At 42.2% G+C, this 22,486-nt stretch overlaps 1 protein-coding gene across 1 annotated transcript in view; it reads right to left on the bottom strand.

The window, feature by feature from the left end:
* FAM20C (FAM20C golgi associated secretory pathway kinase) overlaps nucleotides 1–22,486 on the bottom strand; it is an 82,487-nt gene that overhangs the window by 14,796 nt on the left and 45,205 nt on the right. Inside the window, exons 4-5 of the mRNA XM_090023752.1 lie at nucleotides 6,275–6,367; nucleotides 5,262–5,377 (exon numbers count right to left, since the gene is read on the bottom strand). Coding sequence (XP_089879878.1) covers nucleotides 5,262–5,377; nucleotides 6,275–6,367 — 209 coding nt within the window. The remainder of the gene's footprint in view (nucleotides 1–5,261; nucleotides 5,378–6,274; nucleotides 6,368–22,486) is intronic.

Here is a 22,486-nt window from a genome sequence, read left to right as displayed (position 1 = left end):
ATGCTCAATGCATGTGATGGTGAGGCATGCTGGAGCTTTCTAATTCGAACGTTTCACATTAAACGAGTCTGTTCCGACACAATCTAATTGGAATGCATTGGAACATGTGTACAGGTACCCATTGTGTTGATGGCATATACTACTCCTCTCACTGACACAAGTGTATCTTTCCCTAATTTTCAACTGATAAGCCCTTGTTCTTTCTGTAGGACATGCTGCCTCTCCTCCGTATTGACAATGCCCCGCAACTTCAAATCATGAACAAGTCTCATTAACACCCACTACTTAATGCCAAGGTCAATACTTAAAATACTGAACAAGATCAAGACTGTAGGAACCCCCACTAGTAACCTCTCTCCAGCCTGATAATGTTTATTTCAGAACCATCTTTGTCATGTCCCTTTTGCTAATTTCTCACCAGCCTATCTATACTTGTACCAAGCCCTGTCTTCTCACGTTTAACTAATAAATCTCTGTGTAGCCCTTTATTATTGGCTTTACTGAACTCTCGATAGATTAGAGCAACCACATTTCCCTAGTCCAGGAAATCCATTTTTTATCAAAGAAAGATGTGAGGTTAGCCTGGGATAATCTACTTCAGGTAAACCCTTGTTGCCTGTTGTCTCATTTTCCATTTACTTGCATGCCTTGAATTATTCTTTCTTACAAAATTTGTTCTAAGGCTTTGCTTGCTTTTGAGGTCAAATTAGAAGGCCTAGGTTTGTAGTTATTCAGATTTCATTTTTCCCCCTTTCTTACTTTCTTAAACATAGGAATTGTGTTTGCTGTTCTTTAGTCTCACAGTACAAGCTCTGATTTGACGGAGTTATTAAAAGCCCCCCCCGGTAAGAGGCATGCAGGTTTGTGTACCATTTCTGGGAAAGAGATTATCTATTTTTCCCCACTCTGAAGACACTTCCAGTTCTGCTTCAGCTGTGAAGATGATACTTTCCATTTCCATATCCTCATTCCTATTAGGTATCCTCCCTTTACCCCATTTTCCTTACTGGAAATTGAGGCAAAGTATTCATTAAGTGTAAATCGTTCTACAATCCCTTGTTATAACCATTGTGTATGTACGAATGTAGTAGGTTTCAGCACAAAATGCTGGTTCATGTAATTCTTTAGAGGGAAATCTGAACACCATCTACTCTGCTTTAGAATTATCCTCTCAGAGCAAAATAGGGACAATTCTGTTGGTGGTGCCAATTCTGTATATTTGAGCCCTAGTGACTAGTACAGAACTGATGTGAAATGATGTCTGGTGCTACTGACATTAATACATGAAGATTTCCAATCATGCAAGTCACTGCGAGCCTTTTTAATAAGACTGTTGGATCTAGCCAATAATTTGTTACCTGGTCCCAGTGCTAGGTCCAGGGATTTCATCCTTAAATGTTTAATTTAGGACCTTATCACTTTTTACCACATATTAATTAATGTAAACTGCCTGATAAGGTCAGTATGAAACACAAGATGCAGGCTGTGCATCTGGTAATAGGAATCTGCCTAATTAAGCTAGGGACTCATTGAAAATGGTTTTGACAACTCACCAAGTTGACTTAAGAGAAGTACATTGATTAAAAAAATCTATAATAGGAAAAAAATACCGGTTAAGCATTTTATTTTCCAGCAAAGCCAGATTCATAGTTCATCAAATATTTTAACTGGATTTATCTGTATCATGTAAATAGATGTGGATAAAGGTTTATTCTTTGGACCTTCCTTTGAAAGTCTAGAATTGCATAATGATAAGAGAGAGATTTTTATCTTAACTGGCAGTCTCAACTCTGAATTTCCTCACTTCAGTTGCTTTAAGCTGTTCAGATACTTTGCTGTAGTTTTATGATTCTACTTTCAGAAATCACTCGAGGTTTCCCTTAATATCTAACCAGGAAAAACCAAACCCCGCTCCCCCAACAAGCATACCATTTCAAGTCACGTTACAAAAGGAGGAATAAAATGGTTAACATTTCCAGTGAGCAAAGCAAACTGCATTCACTTAATAGTATACTGGAGGTTTTTTTCATCACCAGTCTATACCTTATCTCCACAGGTTTTTTGCACACATAATTGACTGCATTCGAAAGTGACTGTGCACCTTCACACAATTCCCAGATGACATTCAATTGCTTAATTGGAGCAGGTACAATTCTCTTTTTTTGTTTCTACAAAATGGCTAAGCCTTACTTTGTGAGCACAATCTGTTACCTGTATGTGTAAAAAAAGAGCACTCAACATTTCAGAAAAGATGCAACCATTTGCACTGATTTATTTTGCAAGTAAAGATGCTGCTACAAATAAGAGAATGTTAAAACATGCAAACTGCAGTAGTGAGAATATACTAGGATGTCAAAATACAGATATTGCAAATGACTGTGTAAGTAATTATATGGGCAGAACTATGCTCAATGCAGTACATAGCTACTTTTTGTAGTTAAAAATCAAAATGGAGACCATAAGTTGTGTCTGATCCACACTGTGTTAATGCAAGTATGATTAAGATAATGGACTGGGACTCCATACCCAGCTCAGGCACACATTTCTTGTGTCATTTGGGGCATGTCACATAGACCCAGTTCAGTAGAACTGTGACGCACACTGCATAAAAAGTTGCCTGACTTACAGTATCTGGAACTTAAAGGCATACTTAAAATTGAGCACATTGTTCAGTATTGAAAAAATATTTGTATTTAAGTGCTTTGAATGACGGTCCCTTTTCTGAATGAGGGCCTTGAGCGCTCTGTCTCAGCTTCCTAGATGTTAAAATTGAGATGACTATTTCCTTTCTCCTAGACATTGTCTTTCTTGTCTATTTTGATTGTTTCCACTTAAAGTCAAAACTCTTTTTACTCTGTGCTCGTACAGAAAACCCTTGCTATTCATGGATTCACGATTCGCGGTTTTGAATATTTGCGGTGCAAATATTTGAACCCATGCTCTCTCCCTGCGCATGCTCTCCCCATAGTGTATAGTGTTATGGAGGTGGTGGCGTCTGCAGGAGCTCTTCATTTGCCACCGCTGGGCTCCTGCTGCCATCAGCACATGCCGTTCATGAATGCAGATGCAGAAGGCAGACATTCATGAACGTATTTGTAGATGTCCCCATTTGCGGGGACCTCTAGGATGTATCCCCCGTAAATGGTGAGGGTCTCCTGTGCAGTATTTAGCCCTAAGGGGATTGGATCTTCATTTTGACCTCTGAGCACTGTAGTTAAAATAACAATAGCAGCAACAACAGTTATAAATCCCAGGTTTGCATTTTTAAACTTTTAAAAAGAGCCTCTGGAGGCTGAAATGTTGCATTTTTGAGGCCAGTAGAGCTGGACAAATATTGAAGAGACTAGCCAACTGCCTGTCAGGAATGATGGGGGAAGAGGGGTGAGCAGGGATGGAGCGCTGCCACCTGCCACCCTGTGCCACTGCCTTCCAGGAGTTGGGGGGGGAGCTTGCCCCACCATCCCCCTCGGCCAGCACCCCGTGCTGCCACCGCCTCCGCCTCTGGGGAGCAGGGCAGGGGGCAACACAAGGCCAGCAGCCTTGATCCCCACTCTGTCCCCACCATCATGGCGGTGCTCTGCCGTGCCACTGCCACTGCCTCCTGTCCAGAACGCTCTTGGAACACTCTGATTGGTTGTTTCAATCAGCATTGTGATTGACTGCCAAGACAACCAATCAGTGTGTAAATAAAGCATTACTGACAGATAGAGTGACAGACTAAGGCTTTTACTATACTAGAACTGTCTATGAAGTTACTTTGAGTAAAATTCAAAGATTTTTTATAGTGCTGTTCTCACTTTTAATTTGCCATCCTTAGGCCATGTCCATGTGTGGTGTGAACATTTGGTTCCCCGGGGACAAGTAGCGGCGGTGCACCTTGTGCTGCTGCTACTTGTCCCAAGGGAATGCCCATGCCACGTGCACTTTGGCATGTGGCAAGTTACCTTGGTTGGGGTAAGGGAGGCTGGCCCCAGCAGCCTTATCTGGGGTCCTGGGGACCTCCCGGGCAGTGGTGGCCTTAGGGTTGTTGGGGCCCTGGCCAAGAGAGTCATTTTGGGGCCCATTAGAGACTTAATTTTGATGACCTATAAGCAAGTCAGACCTTTTTTATTTCAATTTCACTTTGCCCTATCCATGAAGCTGCAATGAAAGTATCTTAATACAATATTGATAATACAAATATTCAGTGTAATTAATTTTTATTTTTATAAAGTGTGGGGCCCCAGGTAGTTGCTCAATTTGCCCTCCCCTAAGGCTGGTAAGGATCCCGGGGCTGCAGCAGCAGTGATTCTGCTGGTGGAACTGGCTGGAAGCTGCAGCATGACTCTGGCTGGCCTGGCTCTGCTTTTGAGCAGTGCACGCTGTTGGTACGTGCACTGCTCCACTTTTTTTTCTGCAGGTTTTTTTGACCTAGAAGCAGAATGTTTTGAGTATGTATTCACTCAATTTTTCAAGCCAGAACTGTTAGATGTACTGATGCAATGCCCATAAGAATATCTGTGATATACCTGCGCCTAAACAGGTACCTCTCTCATCTTTAGATAGGGTGACTGTACGTCCCGGTTTAGTTGGGACACTCACAGATTTTTGGAGGCTGGTTCCTGGCCGGCTGGTAAGAGTTAAAATGAGCATCTCAGAAATGCAAGGCGGGGTGGGGGGCACAGTCCAGCTGGAAGGCAGAGTGGCATGGAGCACCGGGCAGGCGGGCAAGGCCCGGTGCCCCATGTCACCCTGCCTTCATCTTGGTTTGCAACAGTGCCACTGACATGGGGGAGCAGGAGGAGAGGGGGCACTGCCCCAGATTTCTTTATGGTCAGCCTATATATAGAAGTCTCAGTTGTTCAGGCAGGGGGCACAAACAAAAGCATAGGATCAATGGAAGCAACCAATCACACAGCACCAGAGAAGAGTAGATAAAGCACAGGTGCCAAGTGATAGTTGTTTTGAATAATTTGCAAGTCGTGTATGAAATAGCTTTACATAAAACTTCTGTTGAATAAATTGTTTTAATGAGCAAATACATAAAAATCAGTCTCTGTGGCTAATTTATGAATGGGAAAAAGGACTCAATTGAGCACCATAAATTATTTTTTGTAAATAGATCATGTCTTGATCTACTGTCTCCTTGGTAAACCACACTTCTTTTTATTATATCTAAAAGCTCATTTTGGAAGCATAAGAACCATTAAATGATACGTAGCCACCTTCTTAATTAAACTTCTTACAACATGGAAGGAATGCAGTGCAATTAGTCAGTTTACCTGGTGAGATGAAAAATGTCCTCCACAGTTTCTTGTCACGAGTGACATCCCTTATTTCTCTGGTCATATTAACCAGTCTGCCAGCAACGGGTGGAACACGACGGAAATCTAGGATCCTGAAAGGGGAAGAAAAGAGGCAGTTTACATAAAAGATAAAAACTAAGAGAGATGCAAAAGTGGGAGGTACATTCTACACACATGGAACCATCAATAGACTTTAAACCAATTCCCAGCTAGGGATGCCTAAAATACTCGAGCATTAAACCTGGCCCAGGCATCTCACGGTCCCAAATCACTTAGCCAAGAACCTCAAAAGGAACTCTGAGCAAGTTCTCATCTCTGCTCCTATCTCGTGGTACAAAAGGAGCTCCATCTCTAATCCAGCCCACGAAATCCCATGGTCTCCAAGTATAACATCTGCTTCCCAGTGAACCTCATTCCTAGGGCATATATGTGACCCTGGCCACATCTACACGAGCAGCGGACTGCGCAGTACCAATGCTATACATTTTTTTCCAGGCTACTGTGCAGCAGCATCACATCATGGGGGTTAGTGCCCACCAATGCTACTGTGCAGTAGCATCTTGTGTAGACACATGGACTGAATGGATTTCATTCCACATCCTGTCCTAGGACGTCGCATGGATTCTAGTTCTAACCCAAGCCTAAGACTACAAATGAGCTCCTAAAACTAAAGATAGGATGGCAGCTCTCTTCTCCCTGCCTCGCACTTCCCCGACCAATACCCATCCCAGGCAGGAGAAACCACAGGCAAGGCTGGGCATGTGCAGCCAGGGCGGTGGAGCCTGCTCCAATTCACCCACCTTGTTCCCATGCACAAACAGTGGTATTTGCCTGCAGGGAAGCAAGTCTCCTAATCCAGCCCAGCAGCTCCCCCTGGCACTTTATTTCTGAAACTTTCACTAATACTACTACATACTTAAACTCAAAGAAAGGGCACCAAAACATAAGCTTGTCCAGGGTGCCATAAGACCAGCCCTGATTGTACTTACCTGTCCAAATGAAACGCTGCTATTTCAGCATTGTGCCTTTCATAGTCTGAGAAGTAAAAAAAGTCAGGTGGAGTTTCCTGTTCTCTGGTTTGCCTGCAAAACAAAACAGGCACCATAAGCAATGGTTAGTTTATATAAGGAACAATGCTGAAAAATCAAATACTTCATTCAAGGGTTTGCATCTTAAAAGTACTTCAGGTTTGTATTATTTGCCATACATTAATTTTATCTTGTTTCTAAACTACTGTAACAAAACTCTGGATACTAAGCCTGTACTCAAGCATGAAAGCTGCTGTCAGAAGTGCTGTTCCACTCAAGACACTTGCTCTATTTAACAAGATGTATTTTCTTACTCTCAAACATTTCATTAGCGATCCCGGTAAAGAAAATGTCATTTCATTAAATTATCATTAACTGTTATTATAAAATTTCCAAAAGTAATAAAATTTCTCTTTCTTGTTCAGCAGTCATGCCACTGCTATCAAAAATCTGACTCTTCTTTTGTATTCCTTTGCCCTAACAATGACATGTTTTCTCCATTTCAGAAGAAAAGGAACAGTTGTGCTTTGATTGCAGTGACATATGTCATGTTTCAAAGAACATTAACAAGACCATGCACCAGAGAGGATGCAAGAATGCATTGTTTCTTCATTTGAAGCGCAAATAAAAATTGTCATTTTGATAGAATTGGAAAAGGTCAAAGCTGGAACATTTAACTTGGCTAAAAAAAATAGAAAGATCCTCACATATAACATATTTTGACTCTGCTGAGGTCAATGGGATCTTTGAAACCATTTTCAGCAGGACCAGGAATAAGAACATATGAACAAAAGAAGTGCCATATTGGGTCAGACCAGTGGTCTATCTAGCTCAGTATCTGTCTGTGACAGTGGCAGAAGTGGGTGCTATATAGGGAGAACACTGAACTGAATATCTGTAAAGTGATCTATACCTTAGTCAAGAATTGGCATGCAGATGAAACCCTCCGCACCCTGAACAGTTGTCTAATACAAGACCTAATCTGCACTTGCACTCCCTTTTGAGGACCAGAGTGGGACTTAAGTGTTGCACAGATCTATGGCCCATTTGCATGTCACCCCAAGAGTTAAAAAATTACTTTTCCATGCGCTGTTTTCCTTGGCACAGTATTAGCAAAATGCTAAGTAGGCAAGACCTGAAGTGAGGCATCACTGCAGATATGCAGAGACCAACACCACATTTATTTTCTTGTCATGTATAGCTCAAATCACAGCTATTTTGTGGGCCTGCAACTCACTTAATGAGAATCCAGACAGTACAAAATGGCACCACGCAATAGTACCTTTCACATATGTGCCCCCCGTTCAGCAAAAGTTCTACAGGGTAGCAATCAAATGAGCAATCACTTCTCTCCAATTGCTCCCATTGTTGCAAAAAGTTCACAAAGGATAAAGGGTAGAAGTGAACCCAGGACAAAATAATAAACAATGTAGTGCTTTGCCTCCACTAAGTAGCTTAGGAAGAGAGGGGAAAGCCACAAGGAGGGACAAAATAGAGTCACAAACTCAATGCAACGTACTGCACAATATGTAATTCAGAGACAATAGTCAGAGAGGCTGAAGACAAAATTCTCATTGTATCCATTCATGTCAAAACTACGGTGTAACCTCAAGACTAAGTGGAATGAGCTCAATTATAAATTCAGGGAAGAGAAATTAACAGGTTTCCACTTGGCAAACACGTAAGCATTTTTATGTAGTCATATTTTTTCAGAAATCTATTACATTTCTGTGACTAATCCAAAGAGAGAGAGAGGAAAAGAGAGATACATCTCCAGTACTTTGCAAAGCACGCACATTTTACTCAATGTGGCTGATAAGCTTCCGAAAATATTACTAATTAGCTAATCAATACCATCTGCTTTTTATCTGTCAGAGTGTTTAGAAGTATCGAGGCTATTCCTTTCCAAGAAAATTTTGATCCAGAAAATACATCTTGAATAAAGGGGAGATCTTAATCTTGAGAGTGCAATGATGTACAGAAAACTGTGGATTCCTTGATGCTACATAGCTAACATATGGGGTAGTCATTAAATTACCACAGGACCAGGAGAGTCGCACAAACTTCACTTATCTATTAGTGCCCTGCAGCTCCATGCCGTGGTGCTGGTATTATTAATTTTGGAATGAGTTCATTTTTCCTGTAGTTGTAACTTGGTTTATACATGTTTCTGTACTGCCATGATACCTTATTTACATAGCAGTGCATCATTTCTGAAAGGTCAAAATGTTGATCATGAGGAGAATCCTGGAAGCACTCAAAACATGGACAGGGCACCGAAGTCATGACTTCATCTGGAAGAAGGAGCAACGAGGATCTCCATACCAAGATATGTTATCAGGAAACAGTAAAAGGTATAATGTGCCACTGCCCCTGTCTACATGAGATGCTTTACTGTACAGTAGACTAATCTACTGTACAGTAAAGCATCACTGTCTATATGTGCATGTGCTTACTGCACAGCAAATTAGTCTACTGTGCAGTAAAGTTACTGCTCAGTAAAGCCAAATAGCACTAATTGCATGTGTAAACATGCCCACTGTGTATAGCATATATATGTATGGTACACCACAGAACATACAAAACCGTTTGCCGCTGGCACAGTTCTTAGTCAAAACCTTCTTCCAAAGCAATGGGCGGTTCTGAGGGCCTGTCCAACTACGTTAGGAGGGCACCCAAAGCAATGAAGGCCCATGATCTAAATATTTCCTTTTATATTAATAGGAATGTATTTTACCAACAATTTAAAACTCACATTCATGGGACTATTACCTGGTGTGCGTAGTCAGATCAATGGGGTGTGTGGTCAGATCCTAATTCCCTAGGTCCAACTGTACTCTGATTTATACAGGTGCAGAGCCAAAAGATCAAATACTTCTCTCAGTCACAATGATGCAAACCTATTTAGCTCTGCGGATTTAGTCTGTCCTTAGATCACTGCAAATGAGAGCTTAATTTGACCCCAAATCTCTAGCTAAGTGAAGGGCTGGGGAAGGAACCCTGTATTCTGAATCCATTCTGGGTCAATTAAAATACCAGATGAAACAACCCTAGATTCAATCCATCCTGTAGTCTGTTTTAGAACATGACTGCATTTTAAAAGAAAGAGGGAAAAAAACCCTAATTGTGTTTAGTTAATTAGGTGATGGTTATTGAACAAAGACTGCCTAATAAAATGACAAATGCAAACAGAACAATATGTTAAACCTCTGCAGAAGTTTAGACCTCTGACTGATAATAAATTAAGGATAATGGTAAGAACTCTGCGGTGCCAGCAATAAAGGCTCACATCAGGCACGATGCAGGTTTTGTACCAGTTGCAGAGAGTAGGCGAGAATTTCTGGCTGCTGCTCTTATTTTGCAAACAGTTGGAAATTCAGTATTCTGCTCTTTGGAGGAAAATTTGGCAGATTTTTATAATGGCAGAATGGAAGTTCTGGAGGAGAGACAGATGGAGTTCTGCTGATTCTGCATGTTGTTAAAAATTGTGCAGTGGCACCACACCAATTACAGCAGTAGCAGAAGACAAATCAGCACTAGTAACTTCAGCAGAGGAGAAACAAGAACAAACATGAAAAACCAAGTCAGTGAAAATCCTGATGCAACAATATAACTTGGAGAAAAACAGGAGTTTTTGTATTTTGCAAAAAAGTGGAGTTTTGTATTAAAAGGAGCACACAGTATTTAATATAAAATGAAACAGTTTCTGTGCTCTCATCTTTTGTTATAATGGCAAGTCATGTGGATGAAGGAAAGAATTAAAATGAGTCAGAGCATTCACAAGTAAACACACTGAGTCAGCCCATTATTAATATTAATTAATCACACAATGTGTTGTTCAAGAGTATTTGGACAATTTGATGGGGTGATTTATGTGTGCAAATATTTGCAAAACCTGAAATACTAACAAGCAAGTGTCACCATGAATTTCTTTCTCCATAGGTTTGGGGCAAAATTCAGTATTGATCATTTATTTCTTAGTAGCCCTTCATGAATGTTGGCCATGCATTGAGTCCAGACTATTACTCGAGCTAGCCATTATCAAACTTACACTGATTGAGAACGAGAAGAAGAAAATACTACAGGCACTAAATACTTAGGTTAGTAATTTAAATTTAGCATCCGTAAGTTCTCTTCCTGTTGCCTATGTCATCATCATCGACATCAGGCATATCAAACAGTACTAAGGTGTGCCAGGACCACAGCTGTGTAGAATTCAGTCTAGATGTTGTACTCCTTCAACAGACTGCTGTAAGGCTCCGATTACACGCAGAAGGGTAAAAAGCAGACAAAGATAGAAAGCCTTAGATTAATCTGAGTCACCTGTTATACTTCAGGACATATTCATTGTACCAGACATCCAGAGACATTTCAGAACCAATTTTGTACCCCAAGAATAGTATTTTAACTAATCAAAGGATGGGTTATTGATTTGTGGCTGTGGATTCTGAGGCCCTTTCTTTTTAAGCAGGCCATACTTCCTGCTTTTGTTTTAAAGAAGTCCATAAGTAATCAGCAGAGTTGACTGAAAATATTACAGTATACATTCATGAGGCAGCACCAGTGAGCGGATAAGTAAAATGAAATGAACAGTTATCTTTTTTACATGTTGTGCTGAACTGTTTGGGGTTAGACTGTAAGGTCTTCAGGGGTAGGAATTTTTCAGGTGTCTAGCTGTGTTAGACTATCAGGCATGACGTGGCACCAATTGTGACCGGACATGACTACAATACACATACTGATAATAAGTATCTTGGAAGCAGTGGATGGGATCATTTGAGGTGGAACAGTAGTAAATCCTAGAGCAGGAGAACTGATAAGAGCCTTAGCAGGCTAGTGAAGCAAGGTAACTACATTGACCCAAACACAACTAACATGGATAGTTTTGCTATTCTAACAGATAAGTGAAGATTATCTGGGTGTACCTAGAATTATCAGTTGTTACTGTTCTCCTTAGGAAATCAGCACTCTTTTGATATAGTGCTTCTCACTGGGCATGTCTACACGTTCATTAATGTGCCTTAGTTACTGCACATTTAGTTTAGTACCTCTAATAACATAGAGGTTATTTTCATTTTCATGATCCCCCATTATAGCCTATGGGTGAAACTTCTGGTACAAACTGAATACACTGTGACTAGAGTTACTCTGCAGTAGTGCTGGTGCACGGTTTACACAGCCTAATAACACTGCACAGTAGGGCTGTGCAAAACACCATCATTTCATTTCAATGTCTGTTTTCCTGTTTCGTTTTGAAGCACTGTCCCATTTTGTTTCGTTAAAACTGTTTTGCTGTTTCGAGGTGTTTTGAAGTTTCACCCATAGGCTACAATGGGGGATCATGAAAATGCCTAAAACGTTGTCATTTCGTGCCTGATTTGGATTGCAGGGATGGTAGCCCATTCTGAAGGCATGTAGCCTGCAAAGTTTCAAGGAGATAGGTGCAGAGGTTTCTCTGAAACTGCACCTCAAACTTCAAAAAGCAAAACTCATGACACTTGCCAGCAGCGGCGGCCTCCTGTCATCTGGCACATAGATCTGGGGGCCTGCACCCCCGGGAGGGCTGTGGGGCTGTGCTGGACTCCTCCCAGGGGTGCGGGCCCCCTGGATCTGCGCTAGATGACAGGAGGCTGCTGCTGTCACCTGGGACCGGCGCTGAGTGCAGCCCACGCCCAGTGCCAGGGAATACTGATGCTGCCATTGGCCCCAGGAAGCAACGGCATCCTCCTGTCATCTGGCCCAGTGATGGGAGGCGGGGAAAGCTAGGGCTGCACTCCGAGTGACTCCGCAGCCCCATGGAGCTCAGCCCGGCAGTGGGAGACGGAGTGCAGCCTGGCGGCAGGAGGTGGGAAGAGCCAGGGGTGTGCTCCACCTCCTGCTGCTGGGCTGAGCTCCACGGGGCTGTGGAGCTACTTGGAGTGCAGCCCAGCAGTGGGAGGTGGGGAGAGCCAGGGCTGCACTCCAGCCAGCTCTGCCAGCCCCACAGAGCTCAGCTTGGCGGCGGGAGGCAAGAAGAGTCAGGGTTGTGCTCCGCCTCTCTCTGCTGGGCTGAGCTCTACGGGGCTATGGAGCCATCACCAGGCTGCTTCAAAACTCGAAATGTTTTGAAACTTTCAAAATGTTTTGAGCGCCCTCATGTCATTTGGAAGCTGTTTCGAAGCTTTTTGTTTCATTTTGATTTCGCTGTTTCGAGCTTGAAACATGTCGAAACAGCTTCGGAATGAAACATACGGCAAAATTTCGCATGGCCCTACTGCACAGTAGGCTATTAGCACTGTTAATAACCACTGCTGCACAGTGTTATTAGGCTGATGCACAGTAAGCATCTGTGCAGACACGCCTATTCACTGTGGAATGGTTGAGGTGATTAAACTTTGTTTCCCCTTGGAGGAAGCAGAGTTTCAGGGACTTTCTCGTAACATATGGTACAAATACAGTGTTATCTAAAATGATAAAACACAGATACTACAGTACTAAAATGTGTCACTTAGCAGCCTGCAGTGATTGCTACTACCTTGCAAGTTGCAAGGGAGATGGGAATAGCCTTTCCTGTTTAGGAATATAGGTCTGGACAGGGCTTCCTGGCTCACTGCATCCACTTCCCTTTTGCCACAAGAAGTCCAGAGCATGAGCACCATTTTTTTTTTTTTTTTATGAACACAGATGTCTGCGAAATCTTACTATTTTTTTATGCACTTGCTTTTCTTACTAGTTGAAGAAACAGAATGAAAGTCCAAAGATTATTTGTGCGATGTTTTCTCTTTATGTCAAGTTGGATTGTGTTGGAATGGAATGTAGAGTGCCCCGAGATAATCGAAAGCTTATTACTCTAAGTGAAGGAGGCAGCCCATCGAAAAAAAGGATGTCTCTGAGGCAGCTGCAGTCCTTAGTAGGGCACTTAAATTTTGCATGCAGAATCATATCACCAGGGAGAGCTTTCTATCAGCATTTGGCATCAGCTTGAGCAGGTGGGGAAAAATGCCACTTAATTTTATAATACCTTTTAGTGGCTTAGTATGTCCTTAGGAAGATAAATGATGTTGCTAATGCATCTACATCTACAGTAGCAAAGATATCTGGCGCCTATTTGCAACTCCTTCTGGAATCTTGGCAGCTGATCATTTTGGCTTTATCAAAGCTTTCTGTTACAAAAAGCACTCCTAGGAACTATATGAGCTGTTTACAAGAGCAAAATATGGTCCAGAAAATGAGCAGCCAATCAGGAATTCAAAGACATGCAATTTAATGTGTTAGAGGAAGGATGTTTGGCCCAGTCAATCGCTATCATCCACATGACAATATGGGCTTTTGCAAGACATTGGGCTTCTAGCATTAACTAGCGGTTCTATGATTAGAAAAACAGGAGAACATTTACCGTGGCAGAAAGACAGAAATTTGCATAGGGATGCAATAAGAATAGGGATAATTAACAAACTGCTGAAACTGATAAATACCATGATCGTGCTACTGCCTGCTAGCCCTGGGGGATGTTTTTTTTCCTGTGAAGTAGAGAGCTTGACAATCACATGTACTTAAAGACCAGCTAACTTAACATTAACAGTAGAATTTCAGCCATCTGAATGAAGTCCAGATAATGAGAGACATTTTTATATAGAAATCCTCGTTATAAACAAAAGATCCTCCCTCCACACACCCAGAAACAGCCTACTAGCTTGTCCCCAACTGCAATTGCTGAGATTATCTTCCCTGCCCAGTGCCTTGACCATAACTCTTTCCCTCTAGGATCCATGCGTCGGCTTCACTCAACTCTAAATCCTAGCCTGATATTTTATTTCCAGGAGTATCCATACACGTCTAGCTTTATCTCCTCCTGTGCTCAGTGTAGCTCTCTGTGCTCTGTTAGTATTCCTCCAGTGATATGCCCAATGCCTCTCTTGCCTCTACCAGACTGATGCCACTTTTTACACTATACCACATTTAGCGGCAGAACGTCACTAGAAATATGTGCAAAACAATTCCCTGCACCTCTCAAAGGAAAGTCTACAGAAAACCTGGTCCATGAAACATTTTAGCTGGGATCACATGGCTCTCTAAGTCTGATCAAGATCAGCTGTATCCCATCTTCTGGCCTGATCTGATGAGTACTGAGGACTATTGGTTCCCAGTTCCAGACTAAGCTTGGGGTTGTTAAGCTCTTTACAGGATTTGAGCTGTTACACTTTACAGACCAGAGCCCTGTTCCTTACTTGGCAGGTTCCTTATGAGACAGGGATTGTTCTGGTTAGTGCATTAAAGGAATACACTACCAATATATTTAATTAGAGACAGGTTAAAACCTGGACCATTTGTTTTGACTTATCCATTCCAAAATATAGTAGCTTGGACAATATGAACTCCAGACACAAACTGACCCAGATCTGGAAGCTGAATTGTGACCTCCTCGGGTCAGTGCAAATAAAAATGGTACTCAACTCCTTTAAAAGAGAATTTAAAAAACCCCAGAGAGCATACAAATATTAGCAGCCAAACAGGACACAAGTTATTCAGGTTCACTATAGAAGTCAATATAACATAATTGGATTTACAATCAAGGTAACTGTCCCATGTTCCCATGGTCATGTTATTTTAGTCTCTAACGAAACAAAAATGAGGCGCTTTAAAAAAGGTCCATTCTTGCAGATTTTATTTTTTCTTATAATGCTCTGGATTTGGGACCCAATTCTTTGTGCACTGCATCATGTTCATTGGTACTGCACTTGGAATAAAGTCAGGATACCATTTGGCATACCCTCACACATGCAAAAACTCTTTATTGTTCATCAAAGAATGGAACATGAAAGCAAAAGATGGCACAATCAGATTGCGCAGTTCTTCAATCAGTCTTTGTTGTTTTCAGACATACAGACCAAAAAAAAAAAGGAAATTTTTGCAGGGAAGAAGAAGCATGAAGTTTGACCAATCCATATTAGAGACAGGCCAAATAAAGACATGTCTAACCTCATGGAAAAAGCAGATGCAGAATATTAGTGTGAGCACATGAGTGACGATGTCTAATAAACCCATCACTCCTTTTGGGTGGGATGCCTGGCACTTATCCATCTTCTTTCTTTCGGGAACTCAGCTGACACAATCAACATCACACAAACAAGATGTCAGAGCTAAAACAAGGGAAGTCAGTTTGATGGGAAATATATTGACAGTAGAAATTTTAAATCCACAGCTTTTTTATGTAGGAGCTAACTGAAAAAGAATACAAAAGGAAATGTAGACACAAGCCACACAAACCACGCAAATCAATTACAGGAAAAAAAAATAAAGAGATGGACTCTGATACAACCTAACTGCAAAGAGGTGTGTGTATATATACATTCACTGTATGCACTATACATATACCAGGTGCTAATACTTTCTATGGCAGCATTTGACATGATGCTTGCAGACATGTAGGGCTACTTCTTCGAACGTTTGTCTACATAATCCCTCTTTTTCTGCAGCAAATATCTCAAATCTAACACTCAGGCACAGTGTGTAACCCTGCATGCAACTTTGCACAGTTGAGTTGGGGTGAGTGCCTTTGATAACGGGCCAATTTCTCTTTTGGGTTATCACACCAGCACTGTTGTAACTGAGAGCAGAATTCGGCCCTGTTTAATACTGTTTGTGCGTGTGAGCGTGTGCGTGTGTTTATACACTGCTGCTCTTGACAGTGTTAAAAACCCACACACTATAGTTATGATGATTGCCTTATGGACAGTTCTGGGGACCTCCAAAATTATCCTGCCTAGTGCTGGGGGCGCTGGACCCAGCGATCTTGCGAGGTCCCTTCTGGCCCCTCACAATCTATGAATCACTCTGAGCTAAGGAAAAGGATCTCTGAAGCTGAGAGTACTAAGAAACATATATCCTCTGCGCTTTGGGCACAGAGGGTGATAAATAACATGCTAACACATAATATTGTAGGTAACCTGCGTACTATGAAATTGCATGTTATTACATACAAGAGCGTGCATGTGTGTATGTGGACATGCACATACATGTATAAAAGATTAATTGTGAATTTTCTTTCATCTTCCTTTATGGAGGTGGTTGAAAGTAAGGAGAATAAGTGGTTACAAATGCCACACTGGCTAACTGGCTATATATTAGACAGAAAAGCTTCTTAGCCATCAGCTGTAAAAAAAAAAAGTGCTTGCATGGAAAACAAAGAAATCATGGTTTGAAAAGGCAGACAAGTGCTGGGGAGGAGGAGGGGTCCTGTCACTAATTTACTTTGAGGATATGTAACATCATAGCCCAGAAATGTTTGATGCATCTTTGCGAGAGAAACCAGGCTTGACATACAGGAGTAGAAAGATTAAGAGAGACTCAACAGCCTTACAAAACAGTTCTCTGTATCCACTTTAATATGGTCAGTGTTGTTGCCACAGCAGGGAGAAGAGAAGCTCACAGCAATTAAATAAGCAGAGAAGATCATTAACGAAGTGCTGCAATGATATTCTGTGCATCTATTTAAGGTACCTGTGTTAGGGACCTAATGTGTAAAAATCCTTTTATTTTCCATACAACCGCCTGGCTGCTTTAGAGGTGTGCATTCCAGCAAGACAGTAGCGCGTGCATTTTAGCTATGGCCAGTCCATGGAATCTGTCATCTTTCCCTTTGATCCATCCCTTTGAGGCCCTAGTTATATATTGTCTGCTCACCAGAAACTACAAACATGAAAAATGATACAACTGCACAAAAAAAAAAAAAAACTTTGTGAAAAATAGGCAAGGCAAACAACTTGCTTTATGCCTGGGCAGCCTCAGGTTTTCCTTAGAAAACAGAATATTTTGTAAGTAGAGAGGTTCTGAATATTTAAACATCTGGAGAGCTCTGGCAAGGTGGGAAGAAAAATACTTACAGAATCAAAAGTTTAAAGCAGTTCTTCAGCACAGAGAACGTTGCTTAATATGTGCTTTGTCTGGGGTCATTCAAGGGTAGAGATTAAGAGGAACAATAACAGCACAGCCATTAGAAGCACCAAGCAGTTCCAAATAATTTCCTTCGGTGGAAGATTTTGTTGCTTTTTTGCCAGCGAGTGTATGCCCCACAGATACGCCAGGTTTGAAGATATTATTTTGATCGAGATATACTGTAAATATCGTTGGAAAGTGCATTTTGAACATGCTGTGTTGCGAATCAGATGCGTACCAGTAACTTCTTCCGCCCATCTGTTTATCAAGCTCCTTACAGGGATTGGATCGCATTGCCGGAGTTGCTTAGGGCAGCATGGTCATGCACAAGATTATCCTTAAAATACCTCTGGGAGGCAGAAAACTACCATTCCCATTCCATGGAAGGACAGTTTAAGCATGGATGTGATGCTGCAGTGAGCTAAGCACTGTCACCTGACCCCAAAAGGACATAACATGCTTTACTTTAGACAGAGGAGTCGTCAACTGGTTTAAAGGTGTTCTTTCAAAATTAAGCATATGCTTATGTGCTTTGTTGGATCTGGCTACAGTGCTGAGCACTCTGCAGGATCAAGCCAAAGGTGACTTGCTGAAGGTCATGCAAGCAGTCTTTGGCAGAGTCATTAACTTATCATAGGTCTCCTGAAACCCAATCCACTTCCTCAACCTCAAGATCAATCTCAGAGGAGAAATAAGATTTCCTTTCTTATTCATGATAGCAAAGACCTGAGGTGAAATCCCAGGACTCTATGAAAGTCACCACTGCTGATTTTAATGGGGCAAGAATTTTACCTTTTAAAGATCGTTCAAGTTTTGATGCTTATAGTATACCCAGTATAATGTGTATCCAGATCACTAACGAGAGACTCATTAGTACCACAGAGAGGTCACTTGCCACGTTAGTCTGAAATCAGGCAGAAGTTAGAGCAGCGTGGCACCCTAGCCGGTTCAGAGAGGTGTCAGCTTTCATAGCTGACAGCCTGGTTTGCAAGATCCTTTCTTGGATCATAGAAGCCGATGAAGTAGACTGTTGGCAACAAAAGCTCATGCCTCTGAGCAAATCAGTCTCTACTCTGCAGCAGTCATTTAAGTCTTCTTGTGTGGATAAGGCAGGCAAAATTTGATCAAGTCCTGACTTTCCTCAGCAGTAGTGTTACTAGGACCAAGGTGACTGGGGTTGCAGTGCTGGGCTCCGATTTGTGGGAAGGGGAGAGTGGGCATAAAAGCAGCTGCTGCAGCACTGTGCTAGTGCCACAGTGGCAGCTGGAAGTTGTGGCTGCCCCCATGCATCCTGCTGCCCCGGGTGCCCGTCTGCCTTGTTACACCTGCTTCTCCGGTTTTTCCCTACAACCTATGAAATCCCTGAAGTCATCGAAGTCCCAGAGACAAAATTTCACTTGAAAAGGGCTTAGAGTAGGGGCAGGCAATTATTTTGGGCAGAGGGTTTTGGCAAGCCACTGAAGTCTGCATGACAGGCATCCCAGGGCAGATTAATATTAATTTTCTGAATTTTTTAGGGGCCCCGCGGGCTGGACAGAATGGTTTGGCGTGCTGTATCTGGCCCACGGGCTGCATTTTGCCCACCCTGACTTAGAGACATCACGGATGGAGAAGATGGACCAAAAGGCCATGGACAACAGCCCTGACCCTAACGCCAGAGCATTGTCCTCTTCAGCCTGTCACACCCAAATACTGAGATACGTGTGGGAGGAATTAGGAATACAGGACAGGACATGGCCTTTTGGACCACCAAGTCAGTCCCTATAATCAGAGGCAATAGCTGGCAAAGAGCTCCAAACAGCATCCGCGCCAACCTCTTTCCATACCACAGTCACAAAGCATGCTGTGCACACAAAGCCAAGAAGATCCTGCAACATGCTGATGGCAACACAGGGAAGAGGGTGCTACTGATGTCTGGCCACGGCAATGGCACAGGAGTTACTAGGTTAAAATCATATTTGCTTGCATACCACACACATACTCTTTCCTCAAAAAATAACTCTCCAAAATTGGGGTGCACGTCTTAAACAAGGAAGCTGGTTTTCTGCTGGAATACAAAGGATGAAGCCCCGTAAAATGGCTGCTACTTCTTTTCCCTTCTTTCCCCCCTCAGCGGCTGCAAGGAGGGAGGAGTGCAATCAAATCTTCATCAGCAGTTAGTCTTAACACTTTTAGAGCTGAATCAGAGTAGGGACAGAGCCTAATTTTCAGCTTTCTTATTCTCTTCCCTTTTCTGCTTGGCTACAAGCAGCCAATTCAGCTGTGAGGGGGTTAAAACCGCAGCTTTTGCCTGAGCAGAAAAGGGAGCATGAGCTGAAGATTAAGCTCTGCCACTTCTATGCAGCCATTACTTTGGAAAATCTTTTCACTTCATTTTGCCTTCCCAAAAATGAGGTGCATGCACATTATATGTGCAAAAATATGGTATATACTCAGAGGTTCCCTAATAGGGGACCAGGCCCATGTTAAAGAGGAAGGTAATAACTCCCACAGTCTTTGCTAAATCTGACCTGAAGGAAAAATTCAGGAATTAGAATTAGGGAAGGAATTAGAATTAGGGTACAATATTTATGCTTTACATTTCTCCTATAGGCCTTGGTGGTACATTTCACCATGCAGGTCTAAGTCAGAATTTCTTTTCCTTGCTTTGTCTCTCTATATTTACATTATGCGGAGCACTTGCAATTTTTGCACTCCTAAGTTTTGGATAAAATTGAATATGAACCATTTTCCATCTCCATTAGATGCTTATAACAAATTATATGAATCTTGAAGTTACATTTTATTATAGCTTTGCAAAATAAACCAATTTTCTTCAGATCCTGTTTTAGAAAGACATTAGAAGTGGTTTATTACTCTGTTGCTGCACTGTCTCCACGGAGGGCAAACACATAATCTACATCTATACCAAGACCATTCCACTTCAGAGTGAATTCCAAGGAACCAAATGCCCTGATGGAAAATATGTAGGAGAAACCAAACCACAACTGTGCACCAGAATGAATGCACACTGAAAATCTATCAAAGACATGAATGCCTAATCACTAGGGGTGTGTGAAGCCGGTCTTATTCGATTTGGTTTTGAATCGGCACAAACCAGGGACAGTGATTTGATTAATTGATTTGGATCACTGTCCCTGATTCAATTCATCTGAATCCGAAGATTTGATGCTGATTCGGAAAATCTGTGATTTGGACATAGACACAGCTTTAAAAGTTTTTTCTACATATCTTGAGGTACCAGTGTGACTTGGGAACGCTGCGATGCTGGGGTGGCTGGAGCATCCCACAGGAGTGTGTGGGCCCTCCATGTGCTCAGCGGCAAACCTGGAAGTGGACTGGAAATGCTTCTGGTCCACTTCCAGGTCTGCTGCTAAGCGCACTGGGGAGCCCCACCCCCCAAACCCTCCTGTGGGACACTCAGTGCACCCCAGCATCTCAGCATTCACGAGCCCCTGCTACCTAGAGGTATGTAGAAAAAACATTTAAAGCTTTCTTTGTCTGAATCGCCAAATCTTTTTTAGTTGATTTGGAGGGTTCCGATTTGATTCAGAGAGATTAAAGGGTCCTCTGAGTTGATTCAGATTCAGAGCTTCAGCCACCGAATCGGGCCGAATCTCTGCCAAATTGAATCAGGGACCAAAGCTTCACATAGCCCTACTAATTTCCTGTGGGTGCACATTTCTCACAAGAAAACCACTCTCTCTCCAGTCTCTCAGTTTTAATCCTCAAAGGGAATTCACAAAACACCTTTCAGAGACAAGCCTATGAACTTCACTTCATCGACCTACTGGATACAAAAAACCATGGACTAAATATAGACATTGGATTTATGACACATTATAACCTGCCTAACATCTGAATCCCCAGGTACCTCTCCACTATTTACCAGCTACATTCATTCCTCCTTAGCCCCCAACCTGTCTCTCACCCACCGACTCTTCAATTTACCTCTTCACTGACTGGCTTTCTTGCATGCATACCAGCCTCTGGCTTCTTTATTATTCATTCCATCCAGGAAGAGCACAGACCAACTGCAGGTGCTACTGCAGCCTGACAACGGGTGTTTGTACCCAGAAGCTTTCAAAGAAGAATGTTTCCAACTCTTTGAATTATCTAATAAAAGATATCAGGTTTACCAAAAGGACCTTGACTTCCAAGAAACCATATCTTTTGGTTTGGGCACAATACCTTCCTAATGCAAACAGAATGAAGTAGGCTTTTAAAGGAGTTCAGTGCCCTCTATTTATAATTTACCATAGGGGGTTACTGTGTTGTACTGAACTGTGATATTTATTCTGACAAAAGCCAAGTGCCCAAGATTCTGCAGACAAACATATCTGTCCAAAAACATTAGCAAGACTAAAGTGACTTCTCCTATGTGTATCTACTGAATATAGATGGAATCTGCTGATCTATAGCAACAGTGGAGGTGAACTTCTCTCCTGTGCAGAAGGTCTATTCCATTCATATATCTCAATGGGGTTTACAAAGAAGGTCAACTTCATTATCCAATTTATAGGTGAGGAAATTGAGGCCTAGAGGAGTGACACTTCTTTGCCAAGGTCACCCTGAAGCCCTGAGGCAGAACCAGCGGTGAACCCCAGTTCTATCACATCCCATTTGAAAACACCGTCCCACTAGTCACACTGTCTCTGTCACTGTGGGCACCTGTAAGTGCTCAAAAGTGGCAGATAAGCAGGGCACAGATGTAGCGCTGGTCATCTACCCAGGGGCGCGCTTCACCCTCCCGGAACTGCTTCTCAAGGTTGTTTTAGTACAAAATCGAGAAAATCTTCAATAATTATGCCGCAGATGATAGCAGGCATGTGGTTATTACAAGATAAACTCTCCCTAGGGCTAAGTGTTTCTAATTCCTGAGAGGTGTGATTTCCCAATAAAATGCACACACCCTTGAACTTGCTTCAGTGCGGCTATTACCGTTCTTTAATGTGTGGCAAAGGGTGATGTGCCTCTCTGAGCTGGAAAGAAGATGTAATTGCCTGGTTGAGAGTACTCTGTGGTTATGAAAGAAATGGGAATTGCTTTGATATGGTGTGGCATTTCATTACTCTAATAAAGCAAACTATTCTACCACCTTCTTTTTATTTTTACTTCAGGTCTCCTGTATCATTGCTTCTCTTCCTCTGTCAGCAGCCATGAGCTCTGCGAAGGGTAAGTTGCTCTGAGCTCTCCACTCTCTCTGCAGTTCGCAGCAAACTTCCAGGCCTCTTTCCTTTCTTTCAGTGCGAGGTTTGT

This window comes from Crocodylus siamensis, chromosome 12, assembly GCF_052110815.1.
Source record: "Crocodylus siamensis isolate JL-2025a chromosome 12, ASM5211081v1, whole genome shotgun sequence".
Lineage (NCBI taxonomy): Eukaryota > Metazoa > Chordata > Crocodylia > Crocodylidae > Crocodylus > Crocodylus siamensis.
Note: the sequence above shows the minus strand (reverse complement) of the source record. Positions and strands in the feature narration are given on the sequence as shown.